The sequence below is a fragment of the Coregonus lavaretus genome, assembly GCF_964263955.1.
Source record: "Coregonus lavaretus genome assembly, chromosome: 25".
Classification (NCBI taxonomy): Eukaryota; Metazoa; Chordata; class Actinopteri; order Salmoniformes; family Salmonidae; genus Coregonus; species Coregonus lavaretus.
In genome coordinates, this window is record NC_140012.1 from 26,524,235 (window position 1) to 26,544,063 (window position 19,829).

General features: G+C 41.7%; 2 protein-coding genes across 3 annotated transcripts in view; both read right to left on the minus strand.

Moving 5' to 3' along the window:
• Window positions 1-19,829, minus strand: part of LOC311100351 (putative nuclease HARBI1) — a 1,214,110-nt gene that overhangs the window by 297,018 nt on the left and 897,263 nt on the right. The gene's annotated exons all lie outside the window — the stretch shown is intronic.
• Window positions 15,617-19,829, minus strand: part of LOC311100578 (fatty acid synthase-like) — a 31,016-nt gene continuing 26,803 nt past the window's right edge. For both annotated transcript variants that reach the window (XM_084141489.1, XM_084141488.1), the window contains exons 38-43: window positions 19,575-19,802; window positions 19,341-19,399; window positions 19,076-19,228; window positions 18,732-18,830; window positions 18,302-18,553; window positions 15,617-17,764 (exon numbers count right to left, since the gene is read on the minus strand). In XM_084141489.1, the coding sequence (XP_083997615.1) occupies window positions 17,627-17,764; window positions 18,302-18,553; window positions 18,732-18,830; window positions 19,076-19,228; window positions 19,341-19,399; window positions 19,575-19,802 (929 nt within the window). In that variant the 3' untranslated portion in view covers window positions 15,617-17,626. The remainder of the gene's footprint in view (window positions 17,765-18,301; window positions 18,554-18,731; window positions 18,831-19,075; window positions 19,229-19,340; window positions 19,400-19,574; window positions 19,803-19,829) is intronic.

Genomic DNA, 19,829 nt, shown 5'->3' on the forward strand with positions numbered 1-19,829 from the left:
CATCACAAAGCCCTGACCTCAATCCTATAGAAAATGTGTGGCAGAACTGAAAAAGCGTGTGCGAGCAAGGAGGCCTACAAACCTGACTCAGTTACACCAGCTCTGTCAGGAGGAATGGGCCAAAATTCACCCAACTTATTATGGGAAGCTTGTGGAAGGCTACCCGAAACGTTTGACCCAAGTTAAACAATTTAAAGGCAATGCTACCAAATACTAATTTAGTGTATATAAACTTCTGACCCACTGGGAATGTGATGAAAGTAATAAAAGCTGAAATAAATCATTCTCTCTACTATTATTCTCACATTTCACATTCTTAAAATAAAGTGGTGATCCTAACTGACCTAAGACAGGGAATTTTTACTAGCATTAAATGTCAGGAATTGTGAAAAACTGAGTTTAAATGTATCTGGCTAAGGGGTATGTAAACTTCCGACTTCAACTGTATATACTAGGCGGTGTCAGAGGAAGGCCCAAAAAATAGTCAAAGACTCCAGTCACCCAAGTCATAGACTGTTCTCTCTGTTACCGCAAAACTCCAAAACACTATGTCCACCTATTTTTCACGTGTAAGGTCTACCTACACCTGTTGTATTCGGCGCATGTGACAAGTAAAATTTGATTTGATTTTGATTTGATCAAAATAAATCCAATCAAATTTTATTTGTCATATGCACAGGATACAGGTGATGTACACAGTCTAATAAAAAGCTTACTTGCAGGTTAATCTCTCAACAACAGAAAGGAGAAAGGGCCAATGACTATAGTAATATCCAGAGGAGTGCAATGACCTCAGTGGAAATACCCTTCTATTCCTACTTCTACTCCATCTTCTACTACACTACACACAGTGATTGATCCAATAATTATTAGACTTTAATGGTGATCACAGTCAACAAATAAACGATATCTACCCTGTACAGTCCAATCGCTACTCCAATATAACCATTAATTGTACATGCCTATCTTCCTCTCTGATGGAGGGCTAATGCTGACTGTGGAAGACTTGGTGGACTCTTAAGAGTTTTATAGAAAACCCCTTTTATAAGAACTCACAGAGACAAGACACTTTTGATTATTAATTTTCACATTTATTTAAAGTTGGTAACATATAAAGAGTTTATTTCCAAAACACTATGTCCACCTATTTTTCACGTGTAAGGTCTACACCTGTTGTATTCGGCGCATGTGACAAATGCAATTTGATTTGATTTTATTTGAAAACCCAGCAGTACTTGGTATTACTCTGACAGTGAGGCAGATATATAGCATTTTGCAAAAACAAATGATTATTTGTCTCTCTGAAATGAAACCATCAAGTGATAGATTTCAAACAAATACATGTCTGTCATTAAACAATGACAGACAAGCAATGATTAGTTAGTGAAAAAACACAAATCTCTTTCATAAGTTATTTAAACAATAAAAGCAAATTTTCCAAAATTTCAGAAAATGGATATATAGCGTTTTGGAATTAAACTCTTCATATTAAAATGAATTGATTCAAGGATTTTAAGTTAAACTCTTACAGTATGGATACTTGAACAGCATGCCTGTATTCTTATCTAAGCTCATCACTGTATTGGTGTCAGTATCTTCACAGATGATCCATCATTAATACAGAACCCAGCATAGAGGGGCTGACTGAATGTGGTCTGGACTCTGTGGAGGAGGGTCATTGTGTCAGAGGCGCTGTAGAAGGACAGAGTTCCTGCTCTATAGTTCAGGTACACTCCTACTCTGGAGGAGCAGGGGACACATGTGACAGTCAGTTTATTATTGTGCCAGAAAGACCACCCAGTGTGGTCGCAGATCAAACTCTAGGTCTGATCACTGTCTCCAAACCAACACTCATGACCTCCTCCTTTCCTGCTGATCCCTTTATATAAGACAGTGCCCAAAATCCTTAAGTTCCGATCCCTGTATATATATATATATATATATATATATATATATATATATATATATATATACACACACTGAGTGTACAAAACATTAGGAACACCTGCTGTTTCAAATCACATTTTTAATTGGTCACATACACATATTTAGCAGATGTTATTGCGGGTGTAGCGAAATGCTTCCATGACATAGACATGACATAGACTGACCAGGAGAATCCAGGTGAAAACTATGATCCCTTATTGCTAATTATTGATAGTTGATAGTTACTTGTTAAATCTACTTCAATCGGTGTAGATGAAGGGGAGGTGACAGGTTAAAGAAGGATTTTTAAGCCTTGAGACAATTGAGACATGGATTGTGTATGCGTAGCATTCAGAGGGTGAATGGGGAAGACAAAATATTAAGTGCCTTTGAACAGGGTATGGTAGTAGGTGCCAGGCGCACTGGTATGAGTGTGTCAAGAACAATGACGCTGCTGTTTTTTTTTTCACGCTAAACATTTTTCTGTGTGTATCAAGAATGGTCCACCACCAAAAGGACATCCTGCCAACTTGACAACTGTGGGAAGCATTGGAGTCAACATGGGCCAGCATTCCTGTGGAATGCTTTTGACACCTTGTTGAGTCTGTTAAAAATGGCGGGAAAAGGGGAGAAGGTTTGTTAAAGAAGAATTGGTAGGAAATGTAAGCAAAGTGAGCTGAAGACAGGAGGAGAAATTGAAGTGAATGAGGGTGAAGTATCGGAGGTGGAAGGTGTGGTGAAGTACTCGGAGCCCGAGGATTGCACAGAGGGTCAGGATGAAGATGAGTCTGTGACAGTAGGAGTGAAGTTTTTGGAAAAAGTGGAGCCTTGCCTTTTGGCTGATCCATTTGTGGTTTCAAGATGGGTGAAAAGAGCGTTGGGTAACGTGGAATCGGAGAGGGTAACCAGAAGTGGGTTAGTGATAATTGTTTGTGTTTCTGTTGGTCAGAGGGAGAAGGCGCTCAGATTTAGACAAATGGGGGAAAGAATGGTAAATTGTTTCGCTCTCAAGAAAAAGGCGCCATTGAAAGGAGTGATTACTGGGGTAGCAGTAAATGTAAAAGTTGACCAACTGAAGATTCCCGGTGTGTGTGATGCTTGTCGTTTGGTGCGACACAAACAGGGGGGCGAGAGTGGGGAAACAGAGGAGTCATTGTCTGTTCTTTTGAGTTTTGAAGTTGAGTCTTTGCCTGATAAAGTGAAGTTAGGGTATATAAGTTATCCTGTATGAGCTTATGTGCCGAATACATTATGATGTTACAGGTGTCAAACTTATGGGCATGTGGCAGCAGTGTGTAGGAGGGAGGTTCCAAGGTGTGAGAAGTGTGCAGAAGGGCATGAGACAAAGGCATGTGTAGCATTGGGGAAAGTAGTGGTATGTGCTAATTGTAGGGGTGCCCATGGGGCTGGGGATCAGAAATGTCCTGTGCGAGAGAGGCAGGTTGAGGTTTCCAGGGTTAGAGTAGTGCAGAAGTTGTCATATGCTGAGGCAGTGAAGAAAGTGGAGGAAGATGGGTCAAGGGGGAGGGGTGGTGAGAGTAGTAGAGATGTACCAATGCAGAGGGATAGGACAACAACTGATATATGTTTCAGTAAGATTGGATTTTTAGCATTTATAGCAATGGTTATTAATTGTACTGCAGAGATGGAACGTAAGTCTACGAAAATTGAGGTTGTGGTGGCAGCTGCAGAGAGGTATTTGGGTGTGCAAGTTACAGGGAGTGTTAAGTGGTGATGTTCCATCATCTCAGGTTGAGGGCATGAGGTAGGAATGAATATATTTAAATAGTGGAGTGGGGTGGTGTTAATTATTAATAATAATAATTTTGAATTTGTGAGTGTAGTGTTAGATGGCAGGGTATTTCTTTATTTTATTTTATTTTTCAAGCAAAATATAAGGGAGTTGTACACCAGTCTAGTAGGTGACGGTAAGGCAACAAATTGGATGCCAACCGCCGTTAAACCTCATCGAAGAAGAAGCAAACACCGCCCACAGCACAGGCCGAGACGTGAAATGAACTACCTCAGCCCAGACCAACTCTGTCAAGTGGCAGAGAGACGCTGCTGACAGTGGCTTTGCAAGATGCCGGAAATAAGGCAATTAATTTAACGTCCCTCGAACCCTGTCTTGTCAACAGACATCCCCCAAACGGAAAAACCACTAACGCTCAGAGAATGAGTGTACAAGCATGTCTGCACAACACTTCACTTTTGAAGGCGGAAAGACGGAGAGCTCGGTTTGTTGTTTTGGAAAGTCTATTGAAAAAGTATGGTTTATAGCTAGCTACCTACCTTTGAGTTTGGATCCCGCAACGCGGTTGGCATCAGTTGCTGGGACCGCTACTATCTGTCAAGTGATCCTGCCGACCAAGGCCGGGTCTGAGGAGCTGCTTGGCGTAGCAGCTAGCCTAACTGCTAGCTAGCTGCCTATCAAGCTAGCAGGTTTTCTTGAGGGCTTGAACGCAGCCCGCGACGTGGTTAGCCATTGTGGCTGGGACCGCGGACTGTCCCGGGCTTGTGGCTGTCTAGATCCCTGCTGTTTGTTGTTTCCAATCTTCCCTGCGACCTACCCTGTCTGGAACTGCGAGGTGTAACAGCATAACCTACGTTGCTACCAAGACAAAGGCCAAAGCCGGCGGGAGTACGGAGGACAGTGGTGTCGCTCTATCACAGGTGAAGTATCTTTTAAACGAACAAAAATAGTTCTACAAGCAGTTGTTACAACAACAAGAAAATAGCTTCAAGTGTTGTGTCCAAATACTGGTGGAGTCAACTAATAAATTAATGGATGACCTGACCAGATAGGTCCAGGACCTGAAGAACAGTTTGCAGTTCTCCCAGGGTCAGCTCGATGAGTTTAAACAGGAGAACGGCAAGATGACAGCAATCTGTAAGTCATTGAGAGAGGACATCAGTTCTGCATGTGAATCCATGATAATAATGACGGAGAAACAGATTATCTCGAGGGACAATCAAGGCGGAACAACACAGTTGTGGACAGAATTGCATAATCTCCACATGAGACCTGGACAGAGTCTGAGGACAAAGTGAGGAAAACGATCTCAGTGAAACTAAAGATGGACCACAGGAAGATTGAGAAATCGCTCCTACAGGACTGGAAAACCCACCATGGCCCAGGTGACAGACCCAGGCCGATAGTGGTCAAGTTCCTGAGGTTCAAGAACAAGGTAGCTGTTCTGGAAAGAGCCAAGAACTTGAGAGGAACAAACTGACATCTTCCTCAAAGAGGACTATCCTGAAGCTGTGTGTCAGAATAGGAAAGAACTTATGCCAGAGTGCGTGTGGATATTGCTTACACCCGCTATGACAGGCTCATTGTCCACCCTCCCTCCCAAAAGCCTGGAAGGGATGAGAGAGCCAAGTCTATGGGATTGTAGCTTCAACCCCGCAGCACACACACATACTTACACACACACCAACTGATTAATGGACTGCTGAATGTATATATTTTTTCTCTTGCTTTATTTGCTCTTTTCCATATTATGTCTATCTCTGATAAGCCACCCAGGAAAGGGCTGAAAATAGCCCATATTAATATATGTAGCCTTAGAAATAAGTGAAGTGTTGTGGTTGCAGGTTCACCTGGCACATCTAAAGCATTTTATTTTGGGGTGTTGATATAGGCTACGAAGTGCTAACAGTCAGTATCTAAATAATATGTGTGAAATGCTTGATAGTGTATCTGATGTAAATAGAAAGGTCTACTTTCTTGGGGACCTGAATATTGATTGGTTTTCATCAAGCTATCCGCTCAAGTGGAAGCTTCTCACTGTAACCAGTGCCTGTAATCTTGTTCAGGTTATTAATCAACCTACCAATGTGTTTACAAACACTACAGGAACAAGATCATCCACATGTATTGATCACATTTTTACTAATACTGGAGAACTTTGTTCTAAAGCTGTATCTTTACCCATTGAATGCTATATCTATACCGCCATTCCTTCCAGTTCTCTGCTGCCAATGACTGGAACGAATTGCAAAAATCTCTGAAGCTGGAGACTCTTATCTCCCTCAATAACTTTAAGCATCAGTTGTCAGAGCACCTTACCGATCACTGCACCTGTACACAGCCCATCTGAAATTAGCCCACCCAACTACCTCATCCCTATATTGTTATTTAATTTGCTCTTTTGCACCCCAGTATCTCTATTTGCACATAATCTCTTGCACATCTAGCATTCCAGTGTTAATACTATTGTAATTATTCTGCACTATAGCCTATTTATTGCCTTACCTCCATAACTTGCTACATTTGCACACACTGTATATATATTTTCTGTTGTATTTCTGACTTTATGTTTTTTTTACCCCATATGTAACTCTGTGTTGTTTTTGTTGCACTACTTTGCTTTGTCTTGGCCAGGTCGCAGTTGTAAATGAGAACCTGTTCTCAACTGGCTTACCTGGTTAAATAAAGGTTAAATAAAAAAATAAAATAAATCTAGCAAAGCCAAAGTTCCAAAAGCTGGCCCTAAAATAGTGTATAAGAGATCATACGAAATATTTAGCTGTGACTCTTATGTGGATGATGTTTATTGGTCTGATGTGATTAATAAGGAGCGTCCAGACGCAGCACTTGATGAATTTATAAAATTGCTTCTTCCAATTATTGATAAACATGCACCTGTTAAGAAACTGACTGTTAGAACTGTTAAGGCTCCATGGATTGATGAGGAATTGAAAAACTGTATGGTTGAAAGAGATGGGGCAAAAGGAGTGGCTAATAAGTCTGGCTGCACATCCGACTGGCTGACTTACTGCAAATTGAGAAATTAGGTGACTCAACAAAAAGAAGAAGAAACTGTATTATGAAGCCAAGATCAATGATATAAAGAATGATGGAAAAAAAACTTTGGAGTACTTTAAATGAAATTATTGGCAGAAAGACATTCAACTCCATCTTTCATTGAATCAGATTGTCACGATCGTAGGAGGAAGTGGACCAAGGCGCAGCGTGATATGCGTACATACTTATATTTATTAGAGTACCACACGAACAAAACGATACATGAAGTCCTAGGTAACAGACACAAACCATACACGGAACAAGATCCCACAAACACTGTGGCAAACAGGCTGCCTAAGTAACAGCTGATACTCGTTGCCTCTGATTGAGAACCACCCCGGCCAACATAGATACACATGAACTAGATCTTCAACACAGAACACAAACACATAGAATCTACACACCCTGGCTCAACATAACAGAGTCCCCAGAGCCAGGGCGTGACAGTACCCCCCCCCCCCCCCCCCCCAAAGGCGCGGACTGCGACCGCGCCAAACATAAACCGAACAGGGGAGGGCCGGGTGGGCATTCCTCCTCGGAGGCGGTTCCGGCTCCGGGCTTGACCACCACCCTCCAACAATCCCCCCGTAGCGCCCCTGGTCCGGTCTGGCCCCGCTGGCTGGCTATCTATCTAATATAACTCGGAGGGTTTTCTTTAATGGAAGCTTCTCTAATGTCAAACATGTAAAGTGTGGCGTACCGGACGGCAGCTCTATAGGCCCTCTAATCTTTTCTGTTTTTACCAATGACCTGCCACTGGCATTAAACAAAGCATGTGTGTCCATGTATGCTGATGATTCAACCATATACGCATCAGCAACCACAGCTAATGAAGTCACTGAAACCCTTAACAAAGACTTGCAGTCTGTTTTGGAATGGGTGGCCAGTAATAAACTGGTCCTGAACATCTCTAAAACTAAGACCATTGTATTTAGTACAAATCATTGCCTAAGTTCTAGACCTCAGCTGAATCTGGTAAGGAATGGTGTGGCTGTTGAACAAGTTGAGGATACCAAATTACTTGGTGTTGCCTTAGATTGTAAACTGTCATGGTCAAAACATATAGATTAAATGGTTGTAAAGATGGGGAGAGGTCTGGCTGTAATAAAGAGATGCTCTGCTTTTTTGACACCACCCTCCATAAAGCAAGTCCTGCAGGCTCTAGTTTTATGACCTCCCGAGTGGCGCAGTGGTCTAAGGCACTGTTCGAATCCAGGCTCTGTCGTAGCTGGCTGCGACCGGGAGACCCATTGGGCGGCGCATAATTGGCCCTGTGTCGTCCAGGGTAGGGGAGGGAATGGCCGGCAGGAATGTAGCTCAGTTGGTAGAGCATGGCGTTTGCAACGCCAGGGTTGTGGGTTCAATTCCCACGGGGGGCCAGTATGAAAAATAAAAGAATGTATGCACTCACTAACTGTAAGTTGCTCTGGATAAGAGCGTCTGCTAAATGACTAAAAATGTTTTTTTTTAAATGTGGGTAAAAAATGTATCTTATCTTGATTAATGTCCAGTCATATGGTCAAGTGCTGCAAAGAAATACCTAGTTAAGCTGCAGCTGGGGTTGAACAGAGTGGCACGTCTCTTCATTGTAATCAGAGGGCTAATATTAATACTATGCATGGCAGTCTCTCTTGGCTAAGAGTTGAGGAAAGACGGACTTCTTTTTTTTATAAGAAACAATGTGTTGGAAATTCCACACACCCATACCCCACCAGACATGCCACCAGGGGTCTTTTCACAGTCCCCAGGTCCAGAACAAATTCAAGGAAACATACAGTATTATACAGAGCCATGAGTGCATGGAACTCCCTTCCATCTTATATAGCACAAGTGAACAGCAAACCTGGTTTCAGAAAACAAATAAGGCAACACCTCACGGCACAACGCCTCTCCCCCATGTGACCTACTTGTTGTGTGTATGTACTGACGTATGTGTAACTGATAGATGCACACACACACACTACATGTTAATGTTTTTAAATCTACACTACCGTTCAAAAGTTTGGGGTCACTTAGAAATGTCCTTGTTTTCCATGAAAACGTACGTGAAATGAGTTTGAATAGGAAATATAGCAAAATGAATAGGAAATGTAGTCATTGACAAGGTTAGAAATAATGACTTTTAATTGAAATAATAATTGTGTTCTTCAAACTTTGCTTTCGTCAAGAATCCTCCATCTGCAGCAATTACAGCCCTGCAGACCTTTGGCATTCAAGTTGTCAATTTGTTGAGATCATCTGAAGAGATTTCACCCAATGCTTCCTGAAGCACCTCCCACAAGTTGGATTGGCTTGATGTGCACTTCTTACGTACCATACGGTCACAACAGCTCAATAGGGTTGAGATCCGGGGACTGCTGGCCACTCCATTATAGACAGAATACCAGCTGACTGCTTCTTCCCTAAATAGTTATAGCATTGTTTGGAGCTGTGCTTTGGGTCATTGTCTTGTTGTAGGAGGAAATTGGCTCCAATCAAGTGCTGTCCACAGGGTATGGCATGGCGTTGCAAAATGGAGTGATAGCCTTCCTTCTTCAAGATCCCTTTTACTCTGTACAAATCTCCCACTTTACCACCACCAAAGCACCCACAGACCATCACATTGCCTCCACCATGCTTGACAGATGGCATCAAGCAATCCTCCAGCATCTTTTCATTTGGTCTGCGTCTAACAAATGTTCTTCTTTGTGATCCTCACACCTCAAACTTCGATTTGTCTGTCCATAACACTTTTTTCCAATCTTCCTCTGTCCAGTGTCTGTGTTCTTTTGCCCATCTTAATCTTTTATTTTTATTGGCCAGTCTGAGATATGGCTTTTTCTTTGCAACTCTGCCTAGAAGGTCAGCATCCCAGAGTCGCCTCTTCACTGTTGACGTTGAGACTGGTGTTTTGCGGGTACTATTTAATGAAGCTGCCAGTTGAGGACCTGTGAGGCGTCTGTTTCTCAAACTAGACACTCTAATGTATTTGTCCTCTTACTCAGTTGTGCACCGGGGCTTCCCACTCCTCTTTCTATTCTGGTTAGAGCCAGTTTGCGCTGTTCTGTGAAGGGAGTAGGACACAGCGTTGTACGAGATCTTCAGTTTCTTGGCAATTTCTCGCATGGAATAGCCTTCATTTATCAGAACAAAAATAGACTGACAAGTTTCAGAAGAAAGTTATTTGTTTCTGGACATTTTGAGCCTGTAATCGAACCCACAATTGCTGATGCTCCAGATACACAATTAGACTCAAGAAGGCCAGTTTTATTGCTTCTTTAATCAGCACAACAGTTTTCAGCTGTGCTAACATAATTGCAAAAGGATTTTCTAATGATCAATTAGCCTTTTAAAATGATAAACTTGGATTAGCAAACACAACGTGCCATTGGAACACAGGACTGATGGTTGCTGATAATGGGCCTCTGTATGCCTATGTAGATATTCCATAAAAAATCTGCCGTTTCCAGCTACAATAGCCATTTACAACATTAACAATGTCTACACTGTATTTCTGATCAATTTGATGTTATTTTAATGGAATATTTTTTTTTACAAAACAAGGACATTTCTAAGTGACTCCAAACTTTTGAACGGTAGTGTATGTAAATTGTAAAGTATTTTGTCTATAATTTCTTTTTCGTTATGTGTCGGACCCCATTAAGACCAGCTGTCGCCATTGGCGTCGGTTAATGGGGATCCTAATAAATAAAATCTGGTAAATAGTTGCAGATATTTCAGTCAGATGGCTAGCTAGCTCAAGGGCTCTGGCTACTGTTAGCCAGCTAGCTATAACTAGCTGGCTAGAAGGATGAAGTTAGAAGCTAATGTTACATGGAGCCTGACCTCAGCAGGCGCAGTTGAATGAAATTAGGCTAACTATAATCTTAACAAAAGATAGGCTACTAGCCCCGTGTAGCTCAGTTGGTAGAGCATGGCGCTTGCAACGCCAGGGTTGTGGGTTCGATTCCCACAGGGGGACAGTATGAAAAAAAAAAATTATGCACTCACTAACTGTAAGTCGCTCTGGATAAGAGCGTCTGCTAAATGACTAAATTGTAAAAATGTACTTAAGTTCTCATAACAAAATAACTTTGCTTTACATAGAGGAAAGAGGCAGGCTGAAATGCAGGAGACATTTTTAGTCATTTAGCAGACACTCTTATCCAGAGCGACTTACAGTTAGTGAGTGCATACATTATTATTTTATATATTTTTTTCATACTGGCCCCCCCGTGGGAGTATGCAAGCAGAGTGAGTTTAGTAGTAAAGTGGTTCCCAAACATGGGGTTGGGGTCCCCTGAGAGAATCTTTAATCTTATCAAACACATTCATAACTTGTTTACCTTCAAATGGGTATATAATACAACATTTTAGAGTAAACTAAGTGCCTTTTACACTGTTAGAATGCACTTTCATGTCAATTACAGTACCAGTCAAAAGTTTGGACACACCTACTCATTCAAGGGTTTTTCTTTATCTTTTAAACTATTTTCTACATTGTAGAATAATAGTAAAGACATCAAAACTATGAAATAACACATATGAAATCATTTAGTAACCAAAAAAGTGTTAAACAAATGAAAGTATATTTTATATTTGAGATTCTTCAAATAGCCACCCTTTGCCTTTATGAGTCACTCACCACCTTCCGGAGACATTTGAAACCCCACCTCTTTAAGGAATACCTGGGATAGGATAAAGTAATCCTTCTACCCCCCCCCACACTTTACTCCAACCCCCCCCAAAAAAAACACAAAAAAACAAACATTGTAAAGTGGTTATCCCACTGGCTATAAGGTGAATGCACCTATTTGTAAGTCGCTCTGGATAAGAGCGTCTGCTAAATGACGTAAATGTAATGACAGCTTTGCCTGGAATTATTTTCCAACAGTCTTGAAGGAGTTCCGACATATGCTGAGCACTTGTTGGCTGCTTTTCCTTCACTCTGCCGTCCGACTCATCCCAAACCATCTCGATTGGTTCAATTGGGCTGTTCTTGCCATAATATGGACTTGGTCTTTTACCAAATAGGGCTATCTTCTGTATACCTTGTCACAACACAACTGATTGGATCAAACGCATTAAGAAGGAAAGAAATTCCACAAATTAACTTTTAAGAAGGCACACCTGTTAATTGAAATGCATTCCATGTGACTACCTCATGAAGCTGGTTGAGAGAATGCCAAGAGTGTGCAAAGCTGTCATCAAGGCAAAGGGTGGCTATTTGAAAAATAAAATAAAATATATTTTGATTTGTTTAACACTTTTTTGGTTACTACATGATTCCATATGTGTTATTTCATCTTTTGATGTCTTCACTGTTATTCTACAATGTAAAAATAAAGAAAAACCCTTGAATGAGTAGGTGTGTCCAAACTCTTGACTGGTAGTGTATGTGTTGGCACAGCCTGTGGGACCTAAAATTTAGTGAAATAGAAAGACAATTTAAATATAAAGAACATTTTCTATTCTTCTCATGTATAAAAACTGCTTTACAGAGGGTAGTGAGACAGACAGTGGTGGGGCAGACCGTGGTGAGGCTGTGGCAGGCTGCAATGCAGGAAGAGGCAGAGTAGACACAGAGAGAGTAAGCAAACAGAGAGGTTACAGTGGTTCCCAAACTTGGGGTCGGGCCTGAAATTTCAATGAGAATCTAATCTTAACAAACACAATAACTTGTTTCTCTTCAAATGGGTATAGAATACAACGTTTTAGATTTAACTAAGGGCCTTTTACAAGAGTGCACTTTAGCATTTACAATACAGAAAACTGAATTGCAGTGCTCACATGAGCTAATAAGAACATGAATGTGATGTGCATTTTGTGTAATTTTTTTGTGGTAACACTCCCCGGCATGTGTCGCATACAACTTTCCACATGAGAACAGAGATCAATCCCTGCTTCCAACCTTCACACTGTTTCTAGCATTTCCCTGTCTCCCTTTCTCATTTAATTACTGTCTGAATAAAGTGTCAATCCACCTTAAAAAAGTAAAATATTCCTGGGGGAGTCCCCCGTCTAGGGGCTGTGCCAGGAGGTAATTGTCACGATCGTCGGAGGAAGAAGTGGCAGCGTGATAAGTGAACATACTTCTTTTATTCCAGAACAAAACAACAAACGATACGAAACGTGCAGTCCTACGGTTACACAAACCAAACGGAACAAGATCCCACAAACACTGTGGGAAAAAACAGGCTACCTAAATATGGTTCCCAATCAGAGACAACAAGCAACAGCTGATTCACGTTGCCTCTGATTGAGAACCACACCGGCCAACATAGAAACAAACGAACTAGAAAATCACCCTAGCACACAACACACATAGAAACCACACACCCTGGCTCAACATAACAGAGTCCCAGAGCCAGGGCGTGACAGTAATGAAATTCACATAGCAAATCTCACTCCAAGCTTTCTTCAAAAGTTGGCAGCCCTGCTACCCTTTTAAGTATTAGAAAAATAGATTTTACCAGAATGCATTACATCAAGCATTCCAAAATGGAAGGGAACAAACTATAAATTAATTGGAACAACTTAACGTGTCATTACATGTTTGCAGTGATAAGTGGCAGATGGTTATGGTAAAATATGTGTCAATTGTCAAAAGAATGCATTGTTCATGTTTTATGTCTCATTTGAATGTCTTTGAATTGGTTTTTAATTCAATTCTACTTCCTGTAATTTAAATTCAATTCAAATTCTGCCATTTTGAGCAGCAGAGTATCAGAGATCAGTTTAGTTTATTTAAACTTGGTTTGCTTTTAAGTTAGAACATTTCCTGTTTGTGTGGGTGTGGTGTTGGTTGTGATTTGACAGTGTCCATGAGGTGAGTGGTTCTGATTGGACAGAGATAGGGGTGGAATTCGGAGAGTCCCCCAGAAAACAAGTCGCAGAGAGAGATGGAGTCTAGATATACACGAGTGAGAGAGGTAGAGAGAGCAAAAGTCGCAGAGAGAGAGAGTGACAGAGATAGTCTAGATATAGTGTTACAGGAGATTGAGATTAAAAAGACATGGATCTGTGACTGATCCTCTATGAGACGAGCTCTGACGCTGTCGTCTCATAATCATTCAGTATAACATCATTACCTAGTGCTAGGCCACCATGCATCCACCCACCCAACACAGATAGCATCATAAAACCAATATATATCATTCATCATCGTTGAGGAAGACCAATCCTAATGTGCAGGTCTGTTGTAAACTTGTCCTTACTTCAACTCTGTGACTGTGGATAGAATAATTACTCTGTTCCTCTGCAAGACTTTTCTTCTCAAGCTCTGATATGATAGATTTTTGTCTTATTCTGTCGTCTACAAGGATGTCTGCATAAGGTACCGAAGTGAGGGATTATTAATACACACACACTTCATGTTAAATTCCACCTGTCACAGGATAGGACAGTTCATTGACTTTATTTAGATTACGAACACCAACAGAGGCCAGTGAGGGCATATGCAGTTAGATTTCTCTCTCTGCAGTGTAACAGTCTTTGAACATCCAAGGCTGTGGTTTAATCAGTCTCAAAGGGTGGTCATTATCTGAGGAACAACCTGTTACGCCACTATTTACAATTACATTTTAGTCATTTAGCAGACGCTCTTATCCAGAGCGATTTACTGTTAGTGAGTGCATACATTTTTTCATACTGCCCCCCCGTGGGAAACGAACCCACAACCCTGGCATTGCAAGCGCCATGCTCTACCAACTGAGCTACACAGGGCCAATCATCATCATTAAGTTTGCCGACGGCACAACAGTGGTAGGCCTGATCACCGACAACGATGAGACAGCCTATAGGGAGGAGGTCAGACACCTGGACTAACCTGTGCCCCCGCACATTGACTCTGTACCGGTACCCCCTGTATATAGCCTGCTACTGTTATTTTACTGCTACTCTTTAATAATTTTTCTGTTTTTCTTGATAAATTGATTAAAAAAACGTATGTATCTATTTTTCACTTAACACTTATTTTTCTTAAAACTGCATTGTTGGTTAAGGGCTTGTAAGTAACCATTTCACTGTAAGGTCTACACCTGTTTTATTTGGCACATGTGACAAATAAGATTTGATTTGATTTGACAACCATATTATTCAGTGTCACTGATCTCCACTTACCACAGGTGAGGAGTGTCCCAGTTCTAGGGTAGCGTCCCAAATTGCACCATATTCCCTACATAGTGCACTGCATTGGACCAGGCCCTGGTCAAAAGTAGTGCACTATATGTCTGAGCGCTAGATAGCCCCCTGGTGGACTGAAAGGTCAATGCATCTTCAGTGTCATTGTCTTGTTCTTATACTATACACTGAGTGTACAAAACATTAAGAGCACCTGCTCTTTCCATGACAGACTGACCAGGTGAATCCAGGTGCAACTCACTATTAGAAAGGTGATCCTAATGTTTGTATAATAATAATAATAATAAATGCCATTTAGCAGAGGCTTTTATCCAAAGCGACTAACAGTCATGTGCATACGTCTTATCACTCTCACTCACAGCATCTGTATCGAACTGCAAAGGAACACACACACACCTCTGCCGAAGCATCCATTCTAACTTCAAAGGCAGAGAAAGACCTGTGACCTGTACTGAACTTAGTGTGACAGATGGTCCTTATAGCTGGCTGCTGTGTGACTTTCTACTGGTAACTTCTATATGACACAAACACATTACCATTTGGAGATACAGTATGTCTGATTGCATAAGGAATGTGTGGGGATGTATGGTCAGTTATACAAAAGGGATTGACATTAAGGTGTGAAAGGCCAGGAGTATTTTATGACTGCCTGAAGATTATGGTCAGTTGAATAAACTAAGGAGACCACTTGCTGAGATCTATCATGACCTGTTGTAGTTGCCTCAATAAGTTTACAAAGAAACAAGACAGACAGTGAGGCAGGATGTTAGTGATCGCGCTTTATTTGGAGTAATACAATAAATACTGGGAAAAACTAACTAGAAAGGAGCACACTCAATTATTTCCTCCTCCTTTTTACTGCAGCCAATCACCATGCTCAAATTAAAGCCACCTGACTCTTCATAGACCTGATTAGAAGTCTCAGAGGTCAGGTCAGTCTGTTGCATTCTGGGATTGGACCCCTGATCTTGGAGGACCTTCAGGGGTCAGCAAAGGTCATGGGAGTCAAAAACAGCTGGAGGTAGAAAGTTGCCTCGTAACCACAGACCTAGGATCAGATTATCCTGCCCACAGTCCTAACACTAACCATTAGGAGGACAGTAAAATAATCTGGTCCTGGACAAGCGGTTAGGGGTAAATTCTACCTACTCAACAACAAGACCGTTATTCAGATCAATGATTCCACACCTAACGGCGCCTGCATTCTGACGTGACATCACAAACAAAATGGAAGCTTGGACAAACTACTACTCTTTCAGTGAGACAGTGAATCGGATCGTGTTCAGTGGGCACGAACTGGGAGAAGATGTTTTGGAACAGGGAGGTACGACCTGAATTTATCCAATAAAGAACCCTCATTTTAGTTTGCAAATACTTTTACTTCATTGTGCCCTCCTGAACACCATAGATTTCACAGGACATTACTTGTATGGCACTACCCAAATACTATTCCATTGCTCTATTTCCTGTCAAACAAGTGCCAAAGCGTTTTGAAGCATTGCATGTTGACAGCAGTAATATTCAAAATATTTAAAACATTAGTCTTGTGTAACAATATTTCAGGAATGTTTCTTCACATTGAAGGAAATGAAAAACAAGGTTAATTGTATTATTAGTAATCCATTGTAGCAAGTTACATAGAACAGCATACATTTTTAAAAAACAGTAGCAATTTAAATTACTTATTTTTGTCAAAGAAGCCAAGATCATAGAAATGTGACCTGTAGATATCCAATCAGTCCTCTTAAAAAAGGTGTACTCACACAGGAAAGGCAACAGTCCCAGATCTCAACCCAGAAGAATACTGTCGTTTTCAAAAAGTATTTCAGTTCTTAAATGGTAGGACAGACACAGGGAGTCTTATTTCCAGTAAACAGCTGAATAGTTAAAAAGTTATTAACTTGATCAAATATGGTGTCAGTCAAATACTTTTAGCCATTTTCCTGCTTGTAGCTACAGTAACCCCTTTAGTTCTCATGTTGGGGAGTCTTATGCATTTCTCTGTGTGAACCTACCTTAAGTAGATCAGTGTAACAATACTACAACAGTCACTGCAAACTATTTTAAATCAACAAAAATAGAGATCATAACTTACGACCAATGCTGGTAAACAAACCCTTTTATACAAAACAACATCCCCAAACAAAGACAACCATGTAACAATGGTTTCCTCCTAAGCCAACGTCACACTTGGTAACAGGTACAGAGCTTGAACAGGTGTTAGCCAGGTGAGAAAGGAGGCTATGTACAGGTGGAAGAGTCAGCATCATTAGGGCACTGCTAGGGTTTGGCATAAGATAGGTAGAGGGTCTGAGTCCACACATACACCTTTATTACCAAGTTTACGAAACACCCTTTAGCAGACTGGTGGGTTGAGTAGTATCATAACACTACAGCTAGGTAGGTTTTCTAGGCAATAGTCAGTTGGCAATGCAGCCAGGCTCACATGCTAGGCTAGCTATAGGGTTGAGCCAGCACGTTTCCAGTTGTAGCAGGATTGATTACCAGTACAGAGTTGTGCATCTAACTCTTTATCGTGTTTGTAATGGTAGAATAGACAGGATAATTTTTTTTATAATACAAATAAAAGAGAGCGAGGACCTTATTGGTAGAGCACAAACATACAGAACATACCCTGTGGTAGCGAGCTAAGAGCTTTGATAGGTTGGGGGTTGTGTCCATTATATGTATTGCCCAATGGGGTTTAGGTTTGGGTATAGGAGAAGTTGGTGCTATTGGGGGAGAGGGCTGGGAAGGGGCGGGACTGGTCTAACCCTCCCGGGCACTGATGCGTGGCTCGGCCAATGAGCTGTGGATGATGCTGCTGATAGACTCCACCCCCTCTCCTTCCAGGAAGCTGCGGTGGTCACCCTCGATGACGTGGACTGACACCTTACCATCACACACCTGAAGAGAAACAAAGCCTGTTATTATAGTAGTGTGTGTGCGTGCTGTGAAATTAAATTAAACAATAATGTATGTTGATGCTAATCTTATACTAATGCTAACAATAGCCTAATATATTTAATATGCTGTAAATTATTGTCTTATCAGTTTCACTCAATTCATTCTAATCAACCTAAAAATTATGACACACCCCTCACTATTGTCTTTGGTTGCACTAATTGCACTGTTTTGTCTACATAACCTGGTTCAAGCATTCATGACATTACCCTGAAGAAGGCACAGTGATGCTGAAACGTTGGTGGTTTACCCAATAAATTACTGGGTGTTTATACATGGAGTGTGCGACTCTTTGTTTTTATAGTTTACAGTTTATTCCCCGTTAGTCAGCACCTCAACACTAAATCATTTTGGGTGTGCGCCAGCTCATGCTTTTTAATGGACTGACGCCTTACCATCACACACCTGAAGAGAAACAAAGCCTGTTATTATAGTAGTGTGTGTGCATGCGCATGTTCATGCGTGTTTGTGTATATCCACCTCGCTAAGTTTGTAGTCAGCCCCCAGGTTGTCTCCGTAGTCGCTGCTGGCCTTGGCTCGGAGCAGGGTGACGTTGCCGTGGTATTTGGTTGCCGGGACGTAACCGTCGGCAGCCTTGAGTTTGTAGTAGAAGGTGGCGGCAGCGAATCGCAGGGAGTCTTTACTGACGTTCTTATGGCTGGAGGTGATGAGGTCCACCGCCATGTTGACACGGGCCTTCAGATCAGACAGAGGGAGGAGGGTCTCCAACAACTAGAGAGAGATAGAGCGAGGAGAGGGTGAAAGAGAAAGAGAGTGGAGGGGTAAAAGAGGCAGAACAAGAAATGTGAGTATTATACATTGAACCAGACTCAAGTATAATGTTAGTTTAATGTTATCCCATAGCCAGTGAGTACAGTATGTAATTATCTGCTGTTGTAAAGTGTTGTACCTTGTTGTACTCGATGCCAGTGAACTGCTGGATGAAAGCACACAGGGCTTCAGTCTCTGCCTCAGACTCTTTACCAGGGGTCAGCTTGGATTTGTAGCTCTGAAAGGCAAATAGAATACAAACATTAGGTTAACTCTACACATAACACTACGGTTAATTATGAGTTGAATGACTCTTTTGAAGTAGAGTTCAATGTGAAGGAACTGAGTACGAGGATGTGTGTATGTGTCAGAGTACATGTGCATACCTGCATAATCTCTCATCTGTATGTGGGTGTCAGTATGTACAGACACGCGTATCACCGGTGTCTGTGTGTGTATCAATATGCCTGCATAAGCTCTCACCTGTGTGTAAGCGGCGACGTAGGAGTGTGATCCGTCAAAGAGGAAGAGGTAATCTACGGTTCTACCCTGGGCCTGCAGCTGAGAACACATCTCAAACGCCACGCAGGCCCCAAAGGAGTAGCCGGCAATCCGGTACGGACCCTCTGATTGCACCTACACAAATAAAACATAAGCACAGAGACAGTTATTTATAAATCACTGTAATTATCTATCATGTATGTAAATATATAAATACAAATTAAGTTGATGTTAGTATCTTTTTTACCTGACGTATACACTCCACATAGTATGTAGCCAGAGACTGTATACTGTCCAAAGGAGCAGCTAGAGCGATGGGGGGAGGGAGAGACAGTGTCAGTCATTAAGATAACGTTTTTAACTTGAGAGAGAGAGAGTGTGGGACTGTATCAGTATGATTGTGAGAGGAGGGAGTTTGTTCCTGTGTGTATTGGTTCCTGTGTGTATTGGTTCCTGTGTGTATTGGTTCCTGTGTGTGTACCTTTAGTGCACTGCAGGCCGTAGCAGGGCACACTGAGCTTGGCGGTGAGTGTGTGGAAGGCAGCGATGGAGCCCTCTATAGGGTGGACCAGGAACAGCGGGCGCTCAGCACTCTGCACCTCGTTGAGACGGGAGACCGTGGGTCCGTCTGGGTTGACCAGCATCAAACTGAGGTCTGACTCCAACAGAGAATGCACTCCTCCCTTCTTCACTGGAGACTGATGGGACTCTGGAGAGAGGGAGGGAAAGAAAAAGA